The sequence below is a fragment of the Arvicanthis niloticus genome, chromosome 29 (genome assembly GCF_011762505.2).
Source record: "Arvicanthis niloticus isolate mArvNil1 chromosome 29, mArvNil1.pat.X, whole genome shotgun sequence".
Lineage (NCBI taxonomy): Eukaryota > Metazoa > Chordata > Mammalia > Rodentia > Muridae > Arvicanthis > Arvicanthis niloticus.
In genome coordinates this window covers 7,381,961-7,401,842 of record NC_133437.1, presented here as the reverse complement: position 1 = coordinate 7,401,842, position 19,882 = coordinate 7,381,961, and the positions used below count along the sequence as shown (strand labels likewise).

At 40.3% G+C, this 19,882-nt stretch overlaps 1 protein-coding gene across 1 annotated transcript in view; it reads left to right on the top strand.

Annotated features, from left to right (window-relative positions):
* The window catches only part of Adgrv1 (adhesion G protein-coupled receptor V1), a 514,991-nt gene that overhangs the window by 72,551 nt on the left and 422,558 nt on the right, over nt 1-19,882 (top strand). The window contains exons 24-33 of the mRNA XM_076927075.1: nt 2,302-2,504; nt 4,733-4,862; nt 7,528-7,608; nt 8,896-9,035; nt 11,161-11,770; nt 14,748-14,963; nt 15,520-15,735; nt 16,512-16,756; nt 17,952-18,133; nt 18,898-19,706. Of these exons, the coding sequence (XP_076783190.1) occupies nt 2,302-2,504; nt 4,733-4,862; nt 7,528-7,608; nt 8,896-9,035; nt 11,161-11,770; nt 14,748-14,963; nt 15,520-15,735; nt 16,512-16,756; nt 17,952-18,133; nt 18,898-19,706 (2,832 nt within the window). The remainder of the gene's footprint in view (nt 1-2,301; nt 2,505-4,732; nt 4,863-7,527; nt 7,609-8,895; nt 9,036-11,160; nt 11,771-14,747; nt 14,964-15,519; nt 15,736-16,511; nt 16,757-17,951; nt 18,134-18,897; nt 19,707-19,882) is intronic.

Genomic DNA, 19,882 nt, shown 5'->3' with positions numbered 1-19,882 from the left:
CTTGAATATTACACTTATAAGAGATAGATTTAATTAGAAACCATTGATATTGAAATTATTTTTTATTAAAATGATACTTTGTGTGTGAATGAAGGAAAAAAATTAAGTGTTTAGGTAGGTAAACTGGGAGTGCCTTATTCTATTTTAGAATTAAGTTTTAAAGAAAGTGTTGAACATTCTTTAGAGTGTCATCAGTATGGCTGTACATGCATTCAAGAGTTCCAGGAACTTATCAAATATGAGTAAATGTATTTTTAAATTTCCTTAGTGTTTCTCTTATTGCTTATTCAGTGGGAATAACAAAATTTTCTTTGAATAGACACAAGGAAAATTAACATTTTAATATGGGACATTAAGAAGGCAAAAATGCATTCTGGGTGTGGCTTTGGACATTGCTAGGAGACATGATGTCACAGGAATTCCCATTCCTCTGGTTCTTCCAATGTTTTTGCCCTCTCTTCCACAATTCGAAGACTTTGGTGCAAGATCTGTGTTACAGATCTGTCATTTGGGACAACTCTGCCTTGTCGATTGGTTGTAGGCTCTGTCTGTTGCATTAGAGACATTTCCTCACTGAGGAGTGAGGTTTACAATTACCTGTGGGCATAGGGAAATTTTTAGAATGTAGTTGGAGATTATGCTGGTTTAGTAAAGTGGTAGTTGTAGTTCTTTCTCCAAGAATCATGATTTCACTAACTCTGAGTATTGGCTGTGTTCACGGTACCAGGCATGATTTCTTTCTTGCTGAGGGGGTCATAAGTCCAATCAGAGAGATGTTGGTTGCTGCTAGGACATGGATGTCACCACTGTACCCTTAGTACAGGTGCTATGGTTGTTGTTGTGGTTCACAGGTGGCAAAGCTGTGTAGGGCTATTGGTTTCTTCCCGCCCACACTCTCAATACATGACATGAAGACTTAAAAACAATTACGGGTGTAGCTTCTGACGTTTCTAGAAGACATGGTCATACATCATACCAATATGGCTGCCTAAACATAAGCTGAACAAGGATGGTACCAACAGATATGCTAATATAGGCAGGGGAAATCTCATGAGGCCTCAGCCCTACACAGAGACCTATAGGAAACCAGGTTATGCTGAGAGTAGAAGTTGTCCTTCTTAGGGAAGAGCTCAGCAACTGGTTATTGAATGATCAGCTCTGAAAACTTGTATGTACAAGTAATGTCATATAGACTGAACAGGTTGTATTTCTGTATTTAAGCATATATATTCCTAGTGAAGACTCAATTCACAGACCACATGAAGCTCATGATGAAGGAAGACCAAGTGGGGATGGCTTAGTGCTGCTTAGAAGAAGTAACAAAAATACTCAAGGGAGCAAATATGGAAACAAAACGTGGGACAGAAACTGAAGGAGGGGCTATCTGGAGACCATTCCACCTGGGTATCCATCCCATGCACAGTCACCTAAGCTAGACACTGATGTGGATGGCTGGAAGTGAATGCTGACAAGAACATGATATAGCTGTCTCCTTAGAGGTCTGCCAGAAACTGACACATTCAGAGGCAGATGCTCACAGCTAACCACTGATATGATCAAGGGTTTCCCAATGGAGAAGTTAGAGAGAAGACTGAAGGAGCAGAAAGGGTTTGTGGCCCCATGAGGAGAGCAACAATACCAACCAACCAGAGCTCTCCAGGGTCTAAACCACCAGCCTGGGAGCACATAGGGAGGGACCCATGACTCCAGCTGTATATGTAGGGGAGGATGGCCTTTTTGGGCATAGGTGGCAGAGGAGATTCTTGGTTCCATGAAGGACGAACACAGAGTGGGTAGGAATTTGAGAGTGGGGGTAGGAGGTAAGTGGGGGCACAGCCTCATAGAAGCATGAGGAGGGGGGAGGGGATAGGAGGTTTCTGGGTGGTGGGAGGAAGTAGGGTAAGGGGATAAAATCTGAAATGTAAATATAATACCCAATAAAAAAGAAAAAAAAACAAAGCATATATATTCCTATATATACACATATGTTTACATAACAACAATTAAAAAGAGGCTTTGGATTTGAAAACATTAAGGAGGGATGTATGGGAGGGTGGAAGGGGAAGGGGAATGCTATTTAAATATAATCACAAAAAAAAAGAAAAAAATTTAAAAAGTCATAAAAAATATTCTGCACCAAAAGCATGTTAATTTATCTCTGCAAAGCGTTTCTTTGCGAAGCTCCTCGGGATTTCAGCCGGTGATAGAAATGACTGCACAAGGTTGTGCAAAAGATTGTACAGAGGAGCAGGTGCTGCTCCCACGGGTGACTAAGAAGCCCCGTGTCTTTGTCTCTACTAGGCTTGCTGCAATTCTCCACAGGGCTGCCTCCTCAGGCTGAAGATGCAATGAGTCTGCCTGCCAGCAGTGTTCCTCACGTCACAGTGCAGGAAGAGGATGGAGAGGTCCGTTTACTGGTCATTCGTGCACAAGGGCTCTTTGGCCGGGTGACTGTGGGATTTAAAACAGTATCCCTGACAGCATTTAGTCCACAGGACTACCAGGTACATATTACTAAGACTTGACATTTATTTTATTTTTATTACGTGAATGAGTGTTTTGCCTGCATGTGTTTCTGTGCGCCATATGCATGCCATCCCTGCTGAGACCACAAGAGAGCTTCCGATTCCCTGAAGTCAGAAGTTACAGGGAGTTGAGAGCCAACAAGTGGGTCCTCAGGACAAATAAGTGCTCTCAGCCACTGAGCCCCCTTTTCATCCCTTCACCATGCCTTTAGAAGGGGCATGTATACCTTTGCACTTGAATACAGTCCTCCGGGAGGACTGGAAGCATCTAGCATTCTATGAGGAACTTGTCAAACAAACAAACAAACAAACAAGCACTGGTTGTTTTATGACCTTTTTAAATTTGTGGAAGTTGACAGTTTATTGCAATGGAACATGGCACTTAGATAGCTATCAGATTGTATGTTATACTCATTCTAGGTTTCCCTGTGTAGTTTGTTATAATGACAGCTTTGGTTGTGATTCTTAACTCTTTCAAACTCTCTAAGAAAGTCCCCTAGATAAAAATACAAATTATAAAGATACTATATCTGCATGTTTTTAAAATTTATCATTTTTTTTTCTTCAAAGGAGAAGCAACATGGCACTTTAGTATGGTGCTAAGATTTAGAGAGGGAAGAACTAGGTTTTAGAGATGGACAGAACTAGGTTTTCACTTGATCTCTACATGTTGATTGTAGAGACTCGTCTTTCCTACTATGAATTTCTTTACCTATAAATTCCTGACGTATCCATTGAGCAGGATCATGCTCGAGAAGAATGGCAACACTGTGTGTGTTACACACTGTTCATGATACATATAGTAACATTCAGTTACCACTACCTGCTCATAAGGTCCACATCAGTCTTACATAAGAAAATGATCAGAATTTCTTCTTGGGAATACTTCTCAATCACATACTTCAATGTTTATTGTTTCCCCCAAACAATTCATTCCTTTAAGTTTTCAGTTTCTTGTTCCCTACCTTCCTCTTCCACAGTAATTTGTACTGATTCCTGAGTCACACAAGTCTTGGCTTACTGAACTCCATCGAACATAGGAGACCTCAAAGCCCACTCCTACAGATGAAAGTCTCTAACCCAGTTAGTTATGTAGTCATAGATTTCTTCTTCCAAAACATGAGATAAGCTAGGCACCAGTGCTTGGAAGGGGCCAAACTGTTAAATGAACTGCAGGAAGGCCATTTTCTCTGTGATGTGGAGGGCTGGATATGGAGAAAGAAGATATGGTCTGTGTAGACAGGACTACTCAAACCCCCAGAAGTCATACTACACTTTCACCTTTTTATGATTTTTTTTTTTTTATAAAGAGAAGAAAGGCAGGAGGACTGTGCCTCCATAAACACTAGGATGCACTGTGGAGAATGGGGCATGGGAGACAGACCAGGTGCATGCCTGCTCCCCATAGATATCAAAAGAGGCACTGGATCTCCTTGAACTGGGCTTACAGATGGTTATGAGCTGCCATGTGGGCCCGGGGAATTGAACTGGGATCTTTTGGAAGAGCAGCAGCTACTGTTCTTAACTGCCGAGTTCTAATACTCTTTCTAGAATCTTCTCTGTGGAGTCTGATGGGTCTTGGCTAGTTTAGAACCTCAAGCATTTAATGCCGGTGCCTGCAAGCCCTCCATGTTGACTAAATGTGTAACTGAGTGGACCCGCATTCCACCCTCTCATTTAGCTAAGATTATTCACAGCTATAGAAGGTAAAACAAGCATTTGCACACACTGACCCCCAAAATATTAACTTACTTTAAAGTTTATGGCAGTAAATTCAAGAAGAAAACGATGTTGTCAAATATTAGAAGAGAACTCCTTGTGCAAAAGAAGCATTTCTTTAAGAACCTTTGCATGTTAGCTACGAAGATTTCTTATATCTCTAACTTATTTTTGATGAACAAGAAGAAAGACAGAAGTCCACCTACTTTATGTAATTGAAAAATAAGTATTTGTTAGAGCATTGGTGGAATTATTCATTTGATAATCATGTGGAAAGTCTTGTGTTTAATGTGTGGCACCACACATAATAATAATGAAAAGCACATGTGTTTAGAATTTACATTCTACGTTTTCGTATTTACTTATGTGTGTTTAACTTCTCCCATTTCAGAATTTATGACAATGTGGCATACAGCAAACGTCATTTTGCAATCTTGCATGCAGAATAATTGTCATGTGATGATGAATCGATCTCATTTTTGTTTCAGAGTATGGCTGGCACATTAGAATTCCAACCGGGAGAAAGATATAAATATATTTTTGTCAACATCACTGACAATTCCATCCCTGAACTGGAAAAATCTTTTAAAGTTGAGTTGTTAAACTTGGATGGAGGAGGTAAGGCTGGTAACATATAAATAGAAAATATTTGCTTGTCTGGCAACCATGACGTCACTAGAGAGAACCAATTCAAAGATTGCTTGTCTGCCTACTGTGATGTCATTAGAGAGAACTGCCAACCTTGATGTCACTAGGGAGAACCAATTCAAAGATTCCTGTGCGTCACTCACAGTACATTTGCACTGAGTGCAAAAATTCCTGCTGCCATTCATACTAACTCTAAGACAACTAGGTTATTTTCTTTCTTTTTGAAATTTCTTAATCATTGCACTAGAGCTGTCTTCAGATATAACACATGCATTTGTTAGTGTGGTTCAGAGAAATAATTCTAGGGAAGACAGGTTTATGTTATCTTATTCTGAATTGTGACAAGTCAGAAATCTAATTATCAAAGGTCTTTGCAGTTACAACTCAGTGCATGGCAATCCTTTCTGTGGTAAAGTGAAGCTGTTCACATTTCTTCCACTTGGATGAGATATTTCTGTGTTTCCTTCCAGAAGTATGAATGTATTTATGGGGTAGGTGCTGCTTAGGCAGCGATCGAATACCTGCAGTGTGCACCTTTGATAGCTATAATGTTTTTATGGACATTTTCTTAAATAGCAAACTTGCTATTATCTCACTATTATCTACATATGCATCATGTAATGAAGAAAATCATAGACTAGAGAGCTTTCAAACTGAAAGTCTAGGTAGAACACATATACAAGAACTGTCTTTCTGTATGAGTAAGATTTTGGGGTAAGTAAATAGATGAAGACACAGAGATATAAGTCAGTGCTTGGGAACAGAGGAAGTAGTCCCGAGGCAGCACTGCACACCAGTGAATGCATAAAGCAGGAAGAGTAGTTGCATTGTTGCATGTACAAATGTCACTGTTGTTGTAGACAGCTCCACATTGCCACAGGGGCATACTCACGCCAGACTCATAACTCACTTCAGTAATGAGAAGATCAATGTGCACTATTACAAATCACTATTTGTATCATTTGAAAGAGAATGTTAGTGACTGTCACCAATATGGTTAACAGTGAACCACCGAGGGCCAGGTGTGGCATCACATTTACTCCCGGTGCCTTTGAGCTTAGACTCCCACAGCTTAGCCTGTGTTAAGGCCAGTCAGGGCATAGTGGGATTCTGACTCAAAAAAGAAATCATTAAAGCTCTGCAGAGCTGGGACCAATGCCAAGGCCCCGTGCATACCAAGGAAGTGATTGACCATGGACCTGCATCCCATTCTGTGTCCACCAAACGTAACCAAGATAGCTATCATCATGGTGATACTTAGACGTTGTGTAGAGACATTTTCTCAGATATTTAGAATGTATAGTTATATACTAGATGATGACGGTGTCTCATTTGCATTTCCTAGGAAGATGAACTCAGTTTTGGGTAGTGAGTTGAGGGTAAGAGGGAAAGCTGTCTAGACACTGACCTTTCCTCTGTATGAATTCTTAGGTTCTGTATAATAAATGAAACAACTTACAGAGCTAAATTCTTTGTGAGTTAAAAGAGCACACCTTGTGCCATACTGTTATTTTTCCTCTAAAGTTGATTGAGCATGCTAACCACGGTTTTAATAGATGTTTGATACTAGTTAAGGTGTTGAATTTTTACATTTCTATTTTATGACTTCTCGACAGTATGGGAACAGAGTTATAAACTGTATAGTTGCTGGCCATCAGTTCTCTGAGATGATTTTAGGCTATGCTGCGTGCTATGCTTTCTCATGCCTGAAATATTCCAGTCTCTGTTGAGGGAAGGACAAAACCCAAAACAGACCTTAACCTGGCCTGTCAATCAAGGGCCTTGGTAAATGTGGTTTGCTTTTTGTATCTGCTCTCTCATTTTTGTTGTCGCTGTCCTCCCTCTCTTTATAAATACTTGGCAAAATCGTGGTTGGCGTATAAGGTGTATTAGATATGAAAGTCTAGTTACTTTATATTGGTTACAGATCTTCTATTCTCCAGGCATTATGTATTTTGAGCATTGTATTAATTATGTTTTTTAAAGCTTTGTGAGATTTCTGTAAACTACTACAGAGCCCTTTGCAGGTGAGAAAGCTGGGATCTTGAGGAAGGTGCAGTGCTTTGTTGACAGTTTACAACTGACGTCTCTCCTAGACAAGGTTAAAATAGACTAATGATCTAAGACTCTGCTGACAATGTTGATGTCAAACCAATCAGGCAGTTAGTTTTGAGAAGGGCAGATGTTGTGGGGTCTGAGTGTGTGGATGGGGAAATGTCAGCAGCACTTCCCTAGTTTTGAATTAGTTGTGACTGACAAGGTAAACTTCGCTGGCTTGTAAGTCTAAATATATGGTTATATATATACAAATATTATAAAAAATTCAAAATGCTATAGATTTATATTACTACAAACTGCAAAAATCTTCAAAAAAGATCATTTAAATAACTGGACATGGACAATATTAGTTACTATTTATGTGGAGTGTTTCTTAAAACTGGAAAGATTTACTAGTTTCCCATGTGAAATTATGTATTATCATGCAAGATGATCTACTACTGCCTATGGAAGAATGTGCATCATTGAGTGGCTGTTACTGCCTTTTCTTTTTAACTTGCTATGTTTTAAGTGATCTTAACTTTCTCACTGTGTTGCTGTGTGTTGTGTGGGCTGTCTCTGTGTGTCTCTTGTGAAGTGTCTGAATTCTTTAGGGTTGATGGCAGTGGTAGTGGAGAAGGGGACACGGATTTCTTCCTTCCTTCTGTTCGCACGCATGGTAAGCAGCTGTCCCATGGTCCCTTGCTAGTATTTTTACTTCAGCTTCTCATTCCAGACAGAGCAACGCTAACCACTTCCTGTCATCTCCTGTAACTAGATGATCCTTTGTGTGTTTTAACTCATTAACCGTCATAACAGCTCGGTGATGTAGACAGAATCTCATTCTTGCCTGCTTCTTATGGACAGGCATTCCTCACCACATGGGCCCAACATAGTTTGCTGACTCTGAATTCATAGAAACTTTACCTGAATGCCATTAAAATGAATGATGTATGGAAATACATGGCTTTGAATGCCTGGGACGTGATTGACGGAACATTTGTATTTTCATGTTAAATCTGTCCCACTTATTTTCTGTACAGCAAGGAGCATGAGTCTGTATATGCATCACTTCATCAAAACAAATGAGAAAAACGAGAAGGAAATGAAGGGAAAACAAGTTCCTAGTTAATTGCAGTTAAACAGATTTTTTTTTTCTGAAATAGATTCAGATACAGATGTGCTTCAGCTTTTTACCCTAGTTGTTTTCTCATGTATGCAGAGGATATTTAGAATAGCTGCCTTATCATGGGTCACACTGTCCAGCCCTCAAACGCTCTCTTTGCTAATGTCAGAGTTTGCACGTTTGGCCTCAGAGTGCATGATGCTATTGCTGATCCTTTTGGTACTAACGCCCATCAGTACACCACACCGTTTCTGTGACTGTTGCATTTAGCATTGTCCATCTTCTTCTCTGCAGGCATCAATAACAAATACTAATTAGAAGCACTGAATGTTGCTTTAGGCGTTAGCATCTTTTCTGGTACAGGCACGGATTATTTGGGATCTAATCTAACCTACAGTATGATGGAAAAGTAGGCTTAGAGTACACATTGGAAACAGACTCTGTGTTTGGACGGATTAAAGTCCTAGGGAAACCACTGTCTCAGAGAGTTTACAATAGGTTTGCCTTATGGCCTTAAGAGGTCAGCAGGGTTGTAGGACGCCTTTCTCACAAGCTTTGTGTAGGAGAATACACTTTCATAGAGGAAGTAAAAGAAACGCAGACTTTCCTATCCATCCCCAAATGCTGCAGCAGCACGCGTTGGCCAAGCAGAGAGGGTCATAGAAACACAAACGTGTGTGGCGACCATTTGGGTCCACCTTTCGTTCTAAAGCAAATTAGAACGTACTCCATGAATAGAAAGCATTTAAAATTTTTATTCCAATAGTTGTTCTTTGGCTTTTGGGTGGTTTATAAAATACTGATTAACATCTTTTTTATTCCATCTGTGGGAACTTGCAGCCAGTCTAGGAGTGGCTTCCCAGATTCTGGTGACCATTGCTGCCTCTGACCACGCTCATGGGGTGTTTGAATTCAGCTCTGAGTCACTCTTCGTCAGTGGAACTGAACCAGAGGATGGATACAGTACTGTCGTATTAAATGTGAGTACTTTCTGAGTCATCTCCTAATCGCAAAAACCGTGTAGTAAATTAGTAGGGTATGCTTCTTCTCTTCTGTGTTGGGGTTTAAGAGTTGGTCTGCATGCACCTGTAGTGCAGATTGCTAATTAGTGACTTAGCGTTAGTGTGTGGTTGCATTTACATGTAAATTTGGTACTTTGAGGGGTCCTGACCTTGTAGAGAATAAACCCTGTTAGACTTGGATTCCTGGAGGCAACTTGGGAAAAAAAAGAAGATGGGTATCCCAGGAAGAAAAGTGTTCTTTAATTAGAACAGCAAAGGGCCATGGGAACATGGATGGGTGGCTGTGTGTGAGGCGTGGAGTCTTGAGGATTTACGGGAAGGAAAAGGGGAACTTTGGGAATGGAGAGTCAACCTTTAGGTCTGTTACCACACACTGTGGAGCGTTAGACACCAGTGGGTGTGATGTACTGATCTCCTCAGGCAAAGCTTCCATGGGTGTCATCAGTCAGCTCAGCTTTCCAGTCCAGAGCTTCTCAGTCAACTGGGGGCTTGTAGGTCATTACCCTTCATGATAGCCCTGTGCTAGAATTCTGTTTCACAGGTTTCTGCATTAGTTCTCATAGACTGTGGCAACAAACACTTCAACATTTCAGTGGCTTCTTAGTGCAAGGAAATGTTGCCAGGGGTGGGGTGGGGTGGGGTGGGGTAGTGAGTTAGAGGATTTAACAAGTAAGGGCTCTTCCTGCTAAGCCAGACAACCTGAGTTTATATTGAACCTACATGGTGAAAGCAGAGAACTTACTCCTGAAAACCATCCTCTGTCCTCTACACTTACTGTGGCATGCCCCAAGCCAACAAACAAATGAACAAGTGTGGAAGTTATTTTCAAAAGAATTTTATTCTTTCACAGTGTATATCCACCCTGAGGCAGCAAAGGACTCTGGTTCCTCAGTTGTTTTAGGAAGCAGGTATTGCTTACCTTTGTATGAGCCATGGTTGGGAGCTGTGGGTGCTGAGGGGAGGGATTTATGAATACCTGTAAGTGACCTGCATGCCTATGAGGCCCTGTGCCACCTCGCATGGAAAAGGAAGTCCCAAATATTTGTGAATAGTAAAAATACTGCTAATAGTATTTAGCCCTGTGTGTGCCCGTCCCGCTGAGTTCTAGCAGAGGCTAAGAGGGATTACACTGATAAGTGACCCAGTTGGGCCCACAACTCACTCAGTTTCCTCGTTTCCATGTGACGATGAGGAAAGCAGATGCCAGTACATCCCTCTGTACGCTCATGACAGATTTTATTTTGTCCTTTTGAGATAATTTAATAGACTGCCGTGAAATTACCAAGTAACTGTAGAAAGAATAATTACTAGGACTAACAATTCTGAGACAGGATAATTTTTTTTTTTTAATAAAATTATTGCCTCATTTTTTTTTTCTTGAGTTCAAAATGACATTTTAAATACAGTAAATTATTATCAGGCCTATTATTAGGATTTCTGTAGAACACGTTTAAGCATTCGCTCTCACTATGTTTAAAGCATTCTTCTAACCGCACTTTGTTGTACTTTGGGTCAAATACATTGAAAGTAACTTTTCTGGAAAATGTCCCTGGTCTGTTCTTTAGAGTGGAGGATACATCTTTTTTTTTTTTTTTTTTTTAGTAAGTATGAAGAGTATCTCTTATGTGTGCATAAATATAATAAATCACCATCCACATTTGATTATATATATATGCACACACACACACACATATATATATATATATATATATATATATATATATACACAGTTCATATATAAACTTTTTATAAAGTTCATATAAAATCACACCCACGGTTTACTTGGAAGCTGAATATTTTACATCCAGTTTGTGATTTTCTACCCACTGTCACCTATATGCTGCCAACTCAGGGGTAGGTTATGTACATCCTCTACCTTCAATTGTCTTATAGTCTTGAAAACTTAGAAAAATTAAATTAAAATAAAAGATAAAAACAAGTTAAAGAAAATCTAGAATTTACTCTAGCACTATCGTTATGTACTTAAATTCTTAAGTCAGTGTGCCAGCTTCTTTTTTTTAAAAAAAATTCTTTAATTTTTTTTTTAATTCTTTAATTTTTAAAAAATTCTTCAACTTCACAGGTAACACGGACTCAGGGAGCTCTGTCTCCAGTGACTTTGCATTGGAAGGTAGACTCGGACCCAGATGGGGATCTCGCTGTCACCTCTGGCAACATCACGTTTGAGATTGGGCAGAGGATTGCCTGCATCACCGTGGAGATACTGCCAGATGAAGAGCCAGAGCTAGACAAGGCACTCACCGTGTCGATCTTCAATGTGTCCAGTGGCTCCTTGGGAGTTCTTACGAATGCCACATTGACAATTTTGGCTAGTGACGATCCTTACGGGGTGTTCATTTTTCCAAACAAAACTAGACCTATCAGTGTTGAAGAAGCAACCCAGAATGTCACATTATCGATAATAAGGTTGAAAGGACTCATGGGAGAGGTTGCCATCTCATATGCAACCATAGATGATATGGAAAAACCACCGTATTTCCCACCTAACTTAGCTAGAGCAACTCAAGGGGGAGATTACATATCAGCATCTGGATTGGCTCTTTTCAGAGCTAATCAGACGGAGGCAACGATCACTATTTCAATCCTGGACGATGATGAACCAGAACGGTCAGAATCTGTGTTCATTGAACTTTTCAATTCTTCTTTAGTAGACAAAGTACAGAATCGCCCAAGTAAGTATCTATAAATATGTTATTATAGTTAGACGTTTGACTATAGAAATGAAAAAGCCCAGAGTTTTATATAACAGAAAAATCTATAAGGAGAGTAAGATTAAACACAAGTAAAACTACCTTTAAAGGATTTTCTTTATTTTATTTGTTGTGTGTGTGCCTGACCGCATGCACACAAATGCATGCAGGTACCTGAGGAGGCCAGAAGATGGCGTCCCATCTCCGAGAACTCGACTTACAGGTGGTCTTGAGCTGCCCAGTGTGGCTGCTTCTGCAAGAACATCAAGTGTTCCCAACCACTGAGCTATCTCCTTAGCTCCGTGTAGTTCTGAAAACAATACTTCGTAAACGATTTTCTTTAAGACAACTGGAATGAGGCATACATTTTCCCCCTTAGAAATCATGCTTTAAAAGAGTACTGATGATCCCAAAGTAGGTTTTGAAAACTTGTGTGTAATGGTTACGTAACTGACCCCAGTGCTGTTTTGTTGCTTCACAGTTTTCTGCAGTCAGTGTGAAGAGTCCACACATAGCTCTCTTGGCACTACTGTGAACCACTTGATGTTGGTACTCGTCTAACAGATTTTCTAATCAACAGATGTGTGTAAGGTGACGGACAGGGCTGTTCGACTGTAAGAACTGAGGGTTTGTGGGATTACAAGGGAGAGGGTGTGAGGTTCGAAGATCCGCATTCCGTAACATCCTGCCATATGGATTAAGACCTCACGTCAGCAAGTTTGTTCGCCTTACCCGGGTAAAGACCATATAAGGTGACATCAGCCATAGTAATCATAGATGAGGACCACAGAAGGCAATTTATGGTTGCTGACATGAAGTCTTCAGGTTAACAGTTTTTTTTTTTTTTTTTTTTTTTTTTTTTTAATGAAACATCTCTGCTCTTTTATAAAGATAGATTTAGGACCAGTTGTGACAGCAAAGAAGAAACAGAACCCAACAATTAGTCTTTTAAAGTAAGAATTATAAAGCCCACATTGTTGTTCAACCAGTTTACAACTTGCTGAGATTGAAATGAAACCAAATGGGTAACTGCAGGTAACAATGGCGTGGATCAGCCTGTGCTGAAGTCGGGTAACCTCCCTCCAATGTATAATGATGAGTTCTCGGACACAATTTTCAAAAGCTCCAGTTTCTTTACATAATTAGGAAATAATAGAAATGTAAACAATCTTTATTCATAATGTGGATATATTAGGGGATTACATGTGGTAATAGATATAAAAGTAATTCAGCATCTGCTGTACTGTAAGCAGTCAGTATTGGAGCAGTTGTCAGTAGGATGGCATGTGAGGAGAACCTTCATGCTGTTGGGATGGAGAAGTGTCCCAACAGTGGTCAGCGTGCTCTTTATGGAGCAATACAGAGCAGCTGTTATGCAGGCTGAAGGGCAGACTGTGGTGCAAAGCCAAGGTGGTGGGTGGCGGGGGCGGAGAGGGAGAGATGGACTCAGATTGTAATAGACAAAACGTAGTGTAAGGTCTGGTAAGCCTTCACTACTTTGAATGTAGTCACCAAGTTTTGTGAATGGCAGCATATGAGAAGACGTTTCAGAGGAGGGTGCCCACCTGTGGATAACTGTGGTATTACATATGGCTTGCTGAGAACGGTATATTTGAAGGGGGGGGTATGAATTTTTATAGTTTATTTCTTGTTCATGTCTGACAGATACTAATATAGGCTCATAGGTTATTTCATTAACTTCTTTGTGGCAGTAAGTCCTTATCTGTAGACATGTGTATGTGTCTGTGTATATTTATGTATATCTGCAATTCGTATGTATACATACGAATATATCAAATCTATTGTGTTTTCTGTTAGTTTGACACAAGCCACAGTCATCTGAGAGAAGCTCGGTTGAGAAGATGCCTCTGTAAGATCCAGGTGTAAGGCATTTTCTTAATTAGTGATAGATGGTGAAGGGGCCAGTCCATTGTGGGTGGTGCAATCCCTAGGCCGGTGGTCCTTGGTTCTATAAGAAAGCAGACTGAGCAAGCCATGAGGTGCAAGCCAGTAAGCAGTACCCCTTCATGGGTTCTGCATCAGCTCCTGGCTTCAGGTTTCTACCTGCTTTGAGTTCCTGACTTGGCTTCTCTTAAATGTACTATGCCTAGGAGTCTGTAAGCCAAATAAACATCCTCAAGTTGCTTTTAGTCTTGGTGTTTCATCACAGCAATTGTAACCGTAACCAACACACATGTTCAATACAAATATATCAGCAGATGAATAGAAAAGAAAGACATGTGCGTATTATTATTATTTGCATAAAGATATTATTAATTGCATAAAGGATGAAATTGTGTTTGTGACAAAATAGATGGAACAGGCGGGTATTATGAGTGAAATAAGCCATGCACAGAAAGATAAGCACTGCGAATTCTTATGTGGAAGCTTAGAAAATTTGTTCCAAAGAAGAGATCAGTACAGTGGTTATTACTAAATGCTAGGAAAAGCAGGAGGAGGGAGAGAGGATGGCTGGATCGCAGGCATCCAATTGACACGAAGGAATGAGCTCCCATGTGCATCATACAGACAGGGGAAGAGGGTTTGCAGCTGGATTTAGGCTCTGGGATCTAGGGATTTCCTACTCAATCTTGTGTTGGAGTTCAGTGGTCAGCACTGACCTCATTTTAATAGTGTATCTCTGTAGGCTCTTAGTATCCGATTAACGGTTCACAACTTGATGATAACACTTGGACCATCCGCTTATTAAAATATTTTTATAGTGTAACTGTTCCTTAGATAATGTTTTGAATCCCTAGATTATATGATAAAAGACAGAGAAGATTTCCTATTTTTCTTATTTTTGTATTTCCAAATGCTTTGATTCAGACTGACAGGTATACATATTTAAACTCTTAAAAACAGAAACAGGGGAGAGAATGCGAAGTCTGTTGGATTCTTGATGACTGTTAGCTGGGTCTTGGAAGTCCGCTGTATTGCCTCTGCTTATGTCTTTCAGTTCCGCATTCTCCACGCCTTGGGCCGAAGGTAGAAACTGTGGCCCATCTCATTATTGTTGCCAACGACGATGCATTTGGAACCGTGCAGCTGTCTGCACCGACTGTGCGTGTAGCAGAGAATCATATTGGACCCATTATCAATGTGACACGAACGGGAGGAGCGTTTGCAGACGTTTCTGTTAAGTTTAAAGCTGTGTCAATAACTGCAGCAGTGGGTAAGAAGAGGAGAGGAACAGTGATGTTGTGGGTTAATTTGTCCTTTAGGGTCTGTAAGGGACATCCATCCCCCTTCCCTCCCTAAGGTGGTCCGCAGCAGCTGCATTTGACCCAGCTTTGTGAGGTGGTCTCTCCAGCTGTGTGGATGGGGACGCTCACTTGTAGCATCCGGACAACCGTGCTGCTCGTCTTCCCGCTGAGATTACAATTCTAGCTCTGTTTTATTCTGACAGCTCTGTGCACATCACTTTTTAAAAACGGGGTCACTGCTTTTCTTTGTCTCACTCTTTATGTGTGTTTATGCATGCGTTATGAGTATCTCGGAGGGACGTTCTTATCCTTAGGTGTGTGTGAGGGAATGAACATGAGAACACAGGAAGATGTCCTTTTTTCAAGCACACACTTCTTTAGTTTGAGAAATAGCACTTCTTTTTTCAAGTGAGTGTAGCTAAACATCTTCCAAAAATATCTCTCCAAGTGTGGAGCGTCTCTTCCCTGGCGTGTGGGATGCTTCTTCTGGAGTAAGCTTTCCCGTTTGTCCGTGTGTCTTTGCAGGCGAGGATTACAGCATAGCGTCGTCAGACGTGGTCTTGCTGGAAGGGGAAACCACTAAAGCGGTGCCAATATATATTATTAACGACATCTACCCTGAGCTGGAAGAAGCCTTTCTTGTGCAGCTGTTGAATGAGACAACAGGCGGAGCCACACTGGGGCCTCTAAGAGAGGCAATCATTACCATAGAGGCTTCAGATGACCCCTACGGACTGTTTGGTAACCAGACTAATGTGTTTATCTCTCTTCCTCTTCCGTAAGTCACAGAAAAAGTCACCTTTGCTTTATTTAAGATTGAGTTGACAAAGGCAGGCTTTGTTTGTTTTGTTTTTGTTTTGTTTTTTGAGGTATTACTACTTATACATAAGATTCCTGGCATAGATTAATGGTTACCCCCAAAATAAGAAACCACATTTTTCACATGGAGATACTCAAACCTGTTTGCTTTTGTGTCGATACTGGCTCCTACATGTGCTCTGTAAATTCTTTGTCTGAGCCTTAGGAGACAGTGCCATCCTGCCTGTGACAACTCAGCTGTCCTGGAAGTTGACACTCCATCTTAGCCTCTTCAATACTGGGTGATAAGCATGGACTGGATGCCTGGCTTTTACTTTTATATAATTTTTAAAAATGTTTAATTAACAAAAATTTCACTCACATTTGGTTTTTTTTTTAACTTTCTTCTGCATAATGTCAGCTAGGAAGCCAAGTAGCAACTACCTTTGTAGCCCAGGCTGGCCCTGCAGTAGCTGCAGCACTTGCTGGGCTTATTTAGCTCATGCAGGACACAACCTTGTCCCTTGTAGATGTTCAGAATCTACTCTTATCACAATTAAAAATTGCAGGCAAACATTGGCAGTCCTGCCCAGCTTACATCACAGATACTGCTGAGGGCGCTTAGCGGGAGAATCGCTTCTCTCAGAAGCTGCAGCTTGGTCTTAGTTTGTCACAGTTTCACTTTGTGTCTAAAAACAACTGTTCTGTCTGCCCTTCAGGTTTTCAGAATACTAAATTTATTGTAGAGGAACCTGAGTTTAACTCAGTGAGGGTAAACGTGCCAATAATTCGAAATTCTGGGACACTCGGCAATGTTACTGTTCAATGGGTTGCCACCATTAATGGACAGCTTGCTACTGGCGACCTGCGAGTTGTCTCAGGTAATGTGACCTTTGCCCCTGGGGAAACCATTCAAACCTTGTTGTTAGAGGTCCTGGCTGACGACGTTCCGGAGATCGAAGAGGTGAGAGGACTGACTAGTATTAGAATTACATTGTAGATTGTGCCTTGTCCTGTAGTGTGACTAAGTCGTGAGAATGACGAATACATGCTGTCTGCAGGGATTCCCCAGAATGCTAGGCTGAAGATTGTTTTACAGCACACACAAAGAGAAAGTCTAGGAATGCATGGTGCATAGGCCAGCTTGCCAGACTAAGACTGCTTTTGTGTGTGCATTTATGATGTGTTTTAGAACACTTCTGCTAAGTGATTATGCATGTGTATATGTGTGTATGTATATATGCATGTATGTATGTATGTATGTATGTATGTATGTATGCATATATATCATAGTTATGCAACATTTATTTTATATCATTCTGACTTTTATCTTTGTCCCCTTTGGAGTCTGAGTCAGTTGTAACTAAGTGTAGATCTTGATTTTCTACAGACTCCCATTCCTCTTCTACAGTTATAACAAACATACTAGGTCCGTTTTCTGTAATGAAAATGCAATATGGAAAATAAGAATAAGGTGGCTAATCACTAAAATTACCCAATTTTATGTAACTGCATATGAATCTATAACATTTGTTTTAATCACTAATTGTGCCATTATTCATTAAAAAAATTAATCATGAATTAGTACATGTAATATATTTCCTTCTTTCTAAACTTAGATGGCATTATACAATGATTTTTTTTTTAAGTTTTGTCGAGAACTACAGTTTAAGATAGTATGGGAGAAACCCAGAACATAGTCGCTTATCACTGAAATGAATATGTAATATTTCTCCTAAATAAGAAAAGCTTTGGTTATGAAAGTCATATCATTACAATGATAAACATAAATTTATGTCTTTAATTTAAATATAAAATTTACTTACTTTAATAATTTAAATGTACTTAGAATTTTAATTATTAAAAATTATCTTTCAATTAAAATTTTTAATTAAAAGTAAAATTTAAATTTAAAAATTGATTCTTCTGACTAAGTAAATACTAAGCAATCTGAACAGTTTTTATATATTATTGTGCTCTCTTAAAAGTTAATTGTGTATTATTTTGTTATATGTTAACTTCTGAGTGTAATGTTCAGTTTCTTTGTGCTCATTTGCATTTCATCGTAATTTGTTAGTGTGTGGATGTGTTTGGTATTTTCCTGCATCATTCATCTCAGAGCTGGGATGCTGTTAAGGAAGTTTTCACTATGTTTTTAGGTTGTCCAGGTACTACTAGCTGCTGCCTCTGGAGGAGGTACAGTTGGGTTAGATCGAGTGGCAAATATTGTCATTCCTGCCAATGATAACCCTTATGGCTCAGTAGCCTTTGTTCAGTCCATTTATCGTGTCCAAGAGCCTCTGGAGAGAAGTTCCTACGCTAACATCACTGTCAGGAGAAGGTGCGTGTGATAGCTGCTGCATCTGTAGGAGTGCGGTCTGGGGAGGGGTCCTATGCTAAGTAAACTGTGGAGTCGTATGTTGTCAACTGTTGTACCTTACTCCATAGCTCGTTAACAGTATCTGAGCTGGATTATGTGTATTGATAGAAAGAATTGATCATATTTATTAGTTAGTGAAATCAAGGTGGCCTTTCACACCATTGTGCTTCTTAGTGACCAAATCTATTGGTTCCCTAGGAGATATGTTCTAATTAGAGCTTGAATACAGCTTGCTTTTAAACTTGGATGTATGAAGGGTGGCTTTTAGGTTCTGTTTTTCTTGCATTTTCTTTTGTAGGGAACATAGTGTTCACTGGCCTCCTTCAGAAACAGACCAGAGAGGGTTGAGGGACCTGTAGCGTTATCGTCACATTTCTCCAAATGTATTCATTTTGCCGTCATTGCTATTTTTTTTTAAGTGAAATCTAATAGCTAAAGTTTTGTAATTAGGTCTGGGAACTCTGAAATGGATGCAACTTGCCTACCTTGCAAAATATTTTCATAGCCTAAGTGAGACTTATCTGATAGAAAACTAGGCAGCAGAGTTGCCACCAGAAACTAAAATGTTGAAAGACAGACATAATTAAGAAATAAGGTTGTGGTAGTACTTGTGTTTAAATATCACTAAAAATGCTTCTCAAGCCCATCAGCACTGTTCTCTGTGTGCAGCTCCCAGATTAGTCCGAGTGCTTAACCTGCTTTTCCACTGTCCCTGCACATTTCAGCGGAGGACACTTTGGCCACCTGCTGCTGTTCTATAGTACTTCTGATATTGATGTAGTGGCTCTTGCAATTGAGGAAGGTGAAGATGTGTTGTCCTTCTATGAACCACCGACTCAAGGGATGCCCGAGCACACGTTCACTTGGGTGAACATGTCTACAGTGGAGGAGACACAGCGTACCTGTGCCACTCTGTGTCTCAAAGAACATGCCTGCTCAGCGTTTTCAGTTGTCAGTGGTGCCGACGGTCCTCAGTGCTTCTGGATGACTTCATGGGTCAGCTTAATTATGAACAGCTCAGACTCCCAGACCTACAAGAAGAACATGACTAGAGTGGCCTCTCTTTTTAGTGGCCAGGCAGTTGCTGGTAGTGACTATGAGTCTGTGACAAGACAGTGGGCCGTGATGCTGGAAGGCGATGAGTTTGCAAATCTCACTGTTTCTGTACTTCCTGATGATGTCCCTGAGATGGATGAAAGGTTCCTAATTTCTCTCCTTGAAGTTCACCTTATGAACATCACGGACAGTTTTAAAAACCAGCCAACCATAGGGCATCCGAATACTTCTGCAGTGGTCATAGGTCTGAATGGAGATGCCTTTGGAGTGTTCGTTATCTACAGTGTCAGTCCCAATACTTCGGAAGATGGCTCACTTGTGGTCGTGCAGGAACAGCCACAAACCTCGGTGGAACTGGTTATCCACAGGACAGGAGGCAGTCTGGGGCAGGTGATGGTCGAATGGCGTATTGTTGGTGGAACAGCTATTGAAGGTTTAGATTTTATAGGTGCCGGAGACATTCTGACTTTTGCAGAAGGTATGTCATGCTACAGGTGACGGCATTTCTTGTCAATATCATGTTCATGAAAACTTCATCTCCCTGCATATTCTTATTCTTATAGAGATGCCTTGTGGTTTTGGAAACGATTACAAGTGATGTAGCATGTAAATGGTTATCCTAACAGACAGGCTCACATAACCTGGATATGTATG